At 32.5% G+C, this 9,234-nt stretch overlaps 1 protein-coding gene across 1 annotated transcript; it reads right to left on the reverse strand.

Annotated features, from left to right (window-relative positions):
• Positions 1-680: 680 nt before the first annotated feature.
• LOC130902125 (uncharacterized) lies at positions 681-9,181 on the reverse strand. The gene is made up of 4 exons (XM_057813982.1): positions 8,811-9,181; positions 8,350-8,576; positions 4,207-4,273; positions 681-928 (listed from the first exon to the last, which is right to left on the reverse strand). Exons 1-3 carry the CDS (start codon positions 9,086-9,088, stop codon positions 4,245-4,247), a joined length of 534 nt encoding a protein of 177 aa, XP_057669965.1. The 5' UTR covers positions 9,089-9,181; the 3' UTR covers positions 681-928; positions 4,207-4,244.
• Between the last annotated feature and the right edge of the window lie 53 nt (positions 9,182-9,234).

The raw sequence follows: 9,234 nt of genomic DNA on the forward strand, positions 1-9,234 counted from the left end.
TTTTTCGTAAAGACAGAAATAATAAGTTTTGTAGAATATAAATTAAAAAATTGCAAATTAATGACACTGATGGATATAACAGAAATTGTTATAGCAGATTTACAGCTCTAATGAAAAATATTGTAATTTATGTGAAATTAATTTGTCGTAAAGATGTTAGCAAAACCCTGGCCAGTTAATACGTCTCAACATTCACATTCAGAAGTTAATATCCAAAAAATTGACACTTTTAATGCAATTTTTAGGTCTGGCTAAAGATTTAATAATTGATTTATTGTTTGGCAAGTTAATTTTAGGTTTTTTGATACTTAAATAACATCATTTCAACCATACTAAAATCCTATTTTGGAAAAAAATTTTTTTTTATCAAAATTAGCGTCTGGCAGAGTTTAACAAAAAAAAATCTGGCAATGATAGATTTATATTGCAAAAAGGAAGATAGCTTGTATGACGTCCGGGAGAGTGAGAGAGATAGCATATGTAAAAACTGGCCTAACTGAAATTCTTGTTCTAGTCGTTTAGAAGGAAAATTATTTTAGTTCAGTTATACAAGTCCATCACAATGTCAATTTGAGCATTTTAAATCGAAATCAAGTAATAAATGTAAATAAAAAATTAACTCATTACGTCACTTTTCAAATTTTAACCTACAGGTAACTTCCACATTTGAACAAGTTAAATTTAAGGTAAGCAATATTTTTTTATCTCTATGTATATAAAATAACAAAAATAACGACTTTCATGAAATTATATGTCAATGGCATGGTGCGTGTACTGTTATTCCATCGTCATCAGTATGGATTTTGTGTGAATATTCTAAACAGTCGTTTGAAGTTGATGGTGTAGTTGCCGCCGGTGTAGATTCTCCTTCTTTTGGTATAATTGCATCTAGAAAAGTTTTCGATTTGCTAATAAAATCTAAAAATATCTAAAAATTTGAAAGTTGTGTTAGTAATATTTACAACGATATTAGTACTTTCAAACTATTTCAGAGAACACCTACATAATAATAAGTCAAGAATGACCAGTTATATCCGGTAAAACATATGCCCTTAAACAGACCAGTTATATCCGGCAAACCGTATGCCACTAGACAGACCAGTCGTATACGAAATACCTTATGCCCCTAGCACCTAGACATACCAGTTTTATATGACAAACCAGTTATATCGGGCAAACCATATGACCCTCAACAAACCATTTATATCCAGCAAACCATATGTCCCTAAACAGACCGGTTATATCAGGCGAACCATAAGCCACTAGACAGACAAGTCGCATACGAAAAACCTTATGCCCCTAGACATACCAGTTTTATATGACAAACCAGTTATATCCGGCAAACCATATGACCCTAAACAGACCATTTATATCCGGCAAACCATATGACCCTAAACAGACCATTTATATCCGGCAAACCATATGACCCTAAACAGACCATTTATATCCGGCAAACCATATGCCACTAGACAGACCAGTCGTATACGACACAAACCTGATGCCCCTGGAGGGACCAGTTATATCCGGCAAACCATATGTCCCTAGACAAACCAGTTGTACACGACAAACCGTATGTTCTTAGACAGACCAATTATATCTTATAACAATATCCTGTTTCAAAATGTCTCAATTTGTTATTTACAAGATACAATAGTATTTTTTAGATTAATTAAAGTTAATACGAAATATTGGTGTTCAGTATAATATACTTCAAGTCCAAGAAAGCGGAAAATAGATAAGTTAGTTGAAAAAGAAGATTGTCACGAAAAACCGGTACAAATGTACGTCAAGGAAAGAACCACGTATATTTTTTCTCACATGATGGTAAAGCATGTAAAGCAACACAATCAATAGCTGCTAATACATGTGCTTTCCATGATAATTTCTGAAAACATGATATTACAAAAAAAACTTCATAAGTGCGTACATCACATTAGAAACACCGAAAGGGCTCAGGTATCAAGGTAAATCTGAAGGACGTGCAAAATCTATAATCGTGCAATATTCGGTTCAATCTGATTCACACCCGTACCGGTATAGAAGGAAACATTTTTATAAATTTTGAATATTGGTCACAGAATTTGGAACATATATATCTAAAATAATCCCCATCTTTTTGCAATGACTTTACAAACTGTCTAATTAACCTAAATTTAATATGAAAACGTGGCAATAAATCTTTTTCTCACTAGGAGTTAAATCGTGTCCTGAAGGCCATTCAGTTGTTGTCCAGTGTAATTCTTTGGCTCTACTATCCTACAAACATAGGGAACAAGGGAAGTTTGTATAACTTAACTATTGAGCCAACAACACTGTTAGTATTTCAAACACTCCATATGAAATGAGTGTCCAATTGGAAGAGGTGCACAAACATTTCCATTATGCAGCAAGACTGCTTTGAGGCTAGTTTTGGATAAATCAATGAATAAACGCCATTCTGATGAATCGTATTATATTTTCAAGCATTTCGTGAGCTCACGAACATCATTAAAATAAGATAAATTGCACTCTTTAGTGAAATACTGAGTACAATCCCTCTCTTGATGTTTGTACAGGAAAATGAGGTACCAGATGATAGAAAGTTTTTCTTTTTAAGCCTTGATCCTAACAATTCGGCTGTATCTTTTGAAAGACCCAGGTCATTGAGTTCAATCTAAGAAAAAAATGAGGTTCCTCGTCAACCGAAAAAGCTAAGCTAGATTCGTTCTTCGGAGTGCAAACGTTTCTAAGTCCTATGCATCACTCAGGATGTCATCTAAAATAGGAGGCGGGCGTGGAACTAGTATTTCAGGGCTATGGGACACTGGCCGAATAGCCGAATCAAGGTTAAGATCGGTTCTGTGATTTTTCTATTCACGCCATATCATTGGAATGCCAAAATGAAATGCAGTTCCCTTACCCTTAAATCTCCAGCACAGATATTCCTCACATGTTCTGAACCATAACACATATATAAAAACAAGAGCACAGTAGCGTTTGAATGGTGGATGTGTGACAACACAGGGTGAGATAGATAATGAACTTAGCGCAACACGCTGAACATTATCAATCGTATTGTTCAATGTAACTCGAAATACACGTGTAAGAGCAGACACATTGCAGCAGATACTGAGAAAACATGAAATCGTATCAAGGCGACACGCTACAGGGCCCCCTGGAAAGGCATCGAAGAGAAAGACGATTATTTGCCGATCAGTATTCTCAATGGACTCTGGAGCAATGGGGAACTATTCCTGTATGAGTCTCGATTAGGTCTATACCACATAGACGATAGAGACAGAGTGTGGAGACGACCAGGTAGATATTTGCTTAATGCACCATTCGTGAATCACGGCCTTCTGAAAGGAGATCAGTTATAGTTTGGGGCGGAATTAATTTCCACGCCGTACTGAACTGATTTTCATAAATAATGGGGCTGTGACTGCTCGGTGGTACATCTAGGAAGTCCTCCTAGAGGTTGTGATCCCATTTGCTATATGAACAATTTATTTTAATGCAAGATCATACTCGTCCACATACCGCCAGAATTGTTACTGAATACTTGGAGCAAGTGGGAATCCCGTTCTGGACTGGCCTGCACGATCTCCCGATATGAATCCCATAGAGCATTTGTGAGATAACTTAGGGAGGCGTGTTAGACGTCGTCATCCTAATGATTTAAATCAGCTACAAATTATTCTTCGATGCTTGACAGGGTTAGAGCCCCTCACCGTAGCAAAGGGAGTAATACCGGCTATTAGAATCACATTTGTTAGAAAACCTATAAATTAACCAATTCTTACCAAAAATTAAAAAGATTGATATATTTAACAAGATTATAAGACCAAATCAAAGTTTTCGGTTTTTTTGCAGTTGAGTTTATATCCCTTAATAATTCTCAAAAGATCTAGAAAAGTTAAGAAACAAAGCAAATAAATAAATAGACCTTCCTAGAAATTATTCAAAAGAAAAAATGTGAATAAATTGCTTGCTATAAAAAATTATTTAAAAACAAATTCTGGGTAATTCATCGCCGCCTTCGCCGAATTTTAGAATTCTACTATATCCAATCAGGACCGGTTCCAAAATCAGTGGATATAAAATCAAGTACAGTAGAAAAAATGAACAAATAGAAAATTTATTTTCAACATTGTTATACTTAATTTAATTAATCACAATTATCTAAAAATTAGTTTGCATTTCTAACAAATCAAAATATATACTTACCACTAAAGGACGGGAATAGGGGAGGGTTAAACTAGGATTTATTTATTCTCATGTCTAAAGTGCTGGGCTGGAAATAATTAGTTATTTTTGAGTGAATTGTACCTCGTCTTAAAATTCAGAAATTATATCAATTGTATATTTGTGTTATTAAAATCTGTCCTAACCCAAATTTAATATCCATTTTAAAATAAATCCTTTATTTGTTGAATTGAATTGAATTAAAAAATGATTTATAACAATAATATGAAAATTATTGTCATTTATAAAGTTGTTGACCTGAATTTATCATACTAAGGGGTAAGATCAGTGGCCGCGCCAGGCATGTGCAAACTATGCGACAGCTCAGGGCTCCGGGCTATTAATATGTTAGTAGTTTTAAAAAAGTTGTGAAGGTTTAATGTAATATTCCCCCAAGTTTGAGGGTATTGTAACGTTATACTTAAAAATAAATTATATAAATAAAAAATATGTACAAAAATATTGTCTACACAGGTTATAATGGGCTCCGTCTTGCCAGCAACGCAAAGTTAGGAAATTGTATTTAGAAAATGACAAAATTATGTTCCAAGTTCAAAAATTAGGTGCTATGTAATTTTCATAGCAACAGAATACTCAAAGTTGCGGTGCTAGGAAAACGTGATGCTAGCAACCATCGCACAGAAAATAATTATAAAACATTAATTGTTGAGGTATTGAATTGAAAAGAGGCGTTATGAAAGTAGAAGCTGTCCGTGGTGTAACATACAAGATATATATTACATATAATAAAAATAAAAAAAATCAGCTTGTTTATTAATTATTTGGGCACGAAATTGACTCTTCAGCACCTAATAAGCACCTTATTTTATTACCTCAACAATCAATGTATTGTAATTATTTTCAGTGCGTTGCTAGCATCATGTTTTTCTAGCACCGCAACTTTGAGTTTCCGTTACTGTGAAAATTACAGAGCACCTAATTTTTGAAGTTGGCACCTAATTTTGACATTTTCTAAATACAATTTCCCAACTTTGCGTTTCTGGCGAGACGGAACTTGTAACGACTTAAAATTGTCCGGGACCCAGCAAGTTTTGAAGAATAAAATCAAACTTTTAAAATCGCGAAACTGCTATGCTATTGTTATTCAACAGACAACACATCCAGAAATAATTTAGGGCCTCTCAAGAAATATCTACGAGTCCATATTTCAAGCATTTGTATTATTAGTTAAGTATTTGATCATTACACCAGTATTCAGTGCATACATGCCACAAAGCGAATTTCTTAAGACAGGTACACTGCTCATCTTGCCAAGCTGGGTATTCTACAATCATCAGCCTGTACCTGCGATGATAATTCATATGCTGATCTCAATCAAATTATTTTCGAATGCAGCAATCACATTCATAAAACAAAAAATTTGTTACAGTCACTTGTTAAAAAAATCTACTCCCTACCTCCAAACCTCACACACCTTTTGAGCATAGATAACCGACATACTTTAGATCAATTAGTAGATTTTATCAAGTATATTAAAATTGATATTCAATAGTATCATTGATAAACTCTGTGGCTGATGGACTTGCTTCCAATCCATTTTCTTTCATACATATCCACACAAAACGAAGTTTGCAATTTCCTAGAAGTCCATTCTAAACGGCAGCAAACTTTGGTTAAAATGTGCGTTATTTACTTTACTTTCAGCTGGTGTTCTCATAATTAACAATGAATCAAAAATTTTCCGGGAAATCCTGAAAAACGAAAAAATGACTTTTTTGCAAAAATCGATTTCTCGAAAACCCCACCCTTAATTGGCGCAAATTATGATTATGTTTTTCAGGAACTCCTGACCTACCTTTTTGGCAAACAGTAGTTAACCAAAATTCCCCGTTCGGAAAATACGGCTCTGCAACGAAAATGTCGGTTTTCACCTATCCAAGCCTCACATGTGTTATGTACTTCACTCCTATAATGTAAGTTTTATCGCAAACCTAACAACTCCATCATATTCTACGTGAAAAAATGAATGGAAAACATATAACACTATTTAGAAACATTTTTAATGGCACACTTATTCGACAAATAAAAATTGTCAGATGGTACTCATTTACAAATCCTCGGAAAAATCCAACATTATTTCCAAAGTTTGTAATAATTTATATTTTAGATCATTTATTTTGCAAAGAATTAATAGAAAGAAATAAATAATATGAATGGAGTTGTTAGTTTTACAGTAAAACCTACTTTATAAGGGCTAGGAGTGAAATACATAACATATGTGAGGATTGGGTAGGTAAAATTTTGGTAAACTGCCTTTTGCCAAAAAGGTAGGTCAGGAGTTCCTGAAAAACATATCCAAAATTCGCGCAAATTAAGGCTGGGGTTTTTGAGAAATTGATTCTTGCAAAAAGTAATTTTTTAGTTTTTCCTGATCTCCCGGAAAATTTTTAATTTAATGTTAATTCTGGGAGCACCAGCTGAAATTAGAGTAAATAATGCATACTTGAAACGCTTAAATAGCGTATTCACAGCGTAGACTTCAACATGGCGCCACAGGGCTAAAAAAAACATTTTTCTGAAATATGAAAGTGGCCATATTTCTTCAAATTGAATATAGAATGATATCCCAAAGTTTGCTGCTATTTAGAATATTTAGAATTAAGTCTTTTAATTTAATAATAATAATAATAATAAATCATCTTTATTGATCTGATATGTGAAAATAATACAACTAACAAAGTATATAATATACACACATCCTGCAACAGGAGTGGTAAGAGTTATCATATATGTTATTATTCCACCTAACCTCTTCCAGATGCTTAACTATACAAAGGAACTTTATACAGTCTCCACTATAAGGTTATTAAATGATAACAAAAAGCCAAAAAAGATAAAGTTAGTTACATATTTGCTTACTAAACAAAATAGCTCTGTATTATAACCTTAACAGCTAAATATGTGAAACTTCTTTGAAGAAGCGCATATTTCTGCTGAGGCAGTGTTAACATATATAGTTAAAAACAAATTTTGCCCTCAAATAAACAGGTGTCTAACTTTCTTAACAAGAAACATAAAATGAAGGTTCACAACATTCGACATTTTTAACCAATTTAATTCATATATTTTTGCCAAAATGTGGTCATACTTTCTTCGGTTGAAAATAAATCTACAGCACACATTTTGTACATATTGCACAAGATTTTTCAATGTCATGTCAAGACAAGGATATTAAACAACATTACACTACACTTTTTCTCATATTAAAATTAAGAATAGACTGGGCAAGAAGAGTTTTAGCATCCACAACATAAGACCATCACTTCCAGCTGTGTTTGATTTAATTGTAAATACATAGTTAAAAATTGATTCAGGAAATTCCATAACACAACTAAACTTTCTACAAGGGTCTATTTTATGGCTATTGTAAAAACAATCTTCTCCTGACACACACAGGTCTTGAATACATTCAACAATGCCCCTGTAGAAAATAAATTTCCATTCTATTAAATAAATATCATTTAAAAGGAATTCAAATAGCAAATGTATTATTAATTTTATTGGTAAGCTTCTCTTCCTCTTATCTCCAAAAGGAATTTCAGGCGACCAAAACATAAACACACACATAAACACAAGAATAAGTGCTTTCAAGCATGAGCAGAAAATATGAGAGTTGGTATGTTATGATCTGATAAATCATATAGAAATATAACACTGATAAAAAGTACTCTAGGGAGACTTAGAATACATAATTTTAACACCCAAATTTTCCCTCTAATATCACATCACATAAGGCTCAGCATGGGGCCACTGATTATGATAAGTAACATTTGTATATAAAGATATTCATTAGTCATCTATAAGCTCATTGTTATCTACTTCAAATTCATACCAAACACATTTCAAGGTTAGTGATTTGTTTACATGTAAAGAATTTAATTTCAATTTGTTTTTGATGGAATGGATAGATAAAACCAGGAAAAGTTATTGAATAAGGATGGGAGGGATTGCTTCACATTTAACACTTGCCAGTAAATTTATGTCGATGCTATTTGCTAACTTTTCTGAGGAACAAAAATTTTTAAAACTGATTTGATATCTGAAGTAATATTGGCAACATTAAAAAGTTCCATAATAAATATTATTTTTTAATCATGTTTTTACCTGGCAGATCTCCACATATCTGACTGCAATAAGTACTTCTCATTAATTGACAATTCTGGAGATTTATTTTCATAAACATTTGTCCAAAAATAAAATATCCCAATGCTCCGCCGATAACAGCAGATACAAGAAACCAAGCATTATAAACCATCACAGCCAGCATTATGAAGTATCCCAAATTTTGTAATAACAACCATAGAGAGATTTCTGTTCCAAATAACAAGGCTCTGAAAAAAGATGAGAATAAGTGACATTCATATTATATATATATATATATATATATATATATATATATATATATATATATATATATATATATATATATATATATATATATATATATATATATATATATATATATACAACTTGACAAACTTGGAAAAAACATTATAATGCTTTTACTAAATATATTTAACATAATTTTCATTAGGGTATGGAGTAACATTTTTGTGATGAAATACCTGTCAAATAAAGTTATATTTAGAGGATTCTCTGGGTTCGTCACTGTTTGAGCTATTAATGCCGCACTTTCAGTGGTACATACTAATTTTAGCTGTTTTACTCTCAATATCAATTCTTTTTGTTTTTGTTTGGTTTGAAGGTATCTCAAATACTCAAAGAGAAACGCTAGCGAACCTACAAAAAAGCACTGGCCTATGAGTCCACCAACTGTCTTGGATGAGAATCCTTTAAAGAGAAGATTCTCAACTGTTACACCCCAATAAAAACAATCCTTCATTTTTATTCCTCTACTCTTTTAACCAACTTTTTCACTTTCTTTTCTTTGCACAACTGATAGTACAACTTTTGACATTTCAAAATTTGTTGCTAAATAAATCTGGACTTATAACAGGTATATATACATCCACTTTCATACTTCAAACA

The sequence above is a fragment of the Diorhabda carinulata genome, chromosome X (genome assembly GCF_026250575.1).
Source record: "Diorhabda carinulata isolate Delta chromosome X, icDioCari1.1, whole genome shotgun sequence".
NCBI lineage: Eukaryota > Metazoa > Arthropoda > Insecta > Coleoptera > Chrysomelidae > Diorhabda > Diorhabda carinulata.

Excerpts from the sequence above, each read along its gene's own strand:
- LOC130902125 (XM_057813982.1), bottom strand. The coding sequence starts at position 9,088 with ATGAAGGATTGTTTTTATTGGGGTGTAACAGTTGAGAATCTTCTCTTT. Across the intron at positions 8,577-8,810 it reads AATATAACTTTATTTGACAG|AGCCTTGTTATTTGGAACAG; the intron begins GTATTTCATCAC and ends ATCTTTTTTCAG. Across the intron at positions 4,274-8,349 it reads GATATGTGGAGATCTGCCAG|CCCAGCACTTTAGACATGAG; the intron begins GTAAAAACATGA and ends AATTATTTCCAG.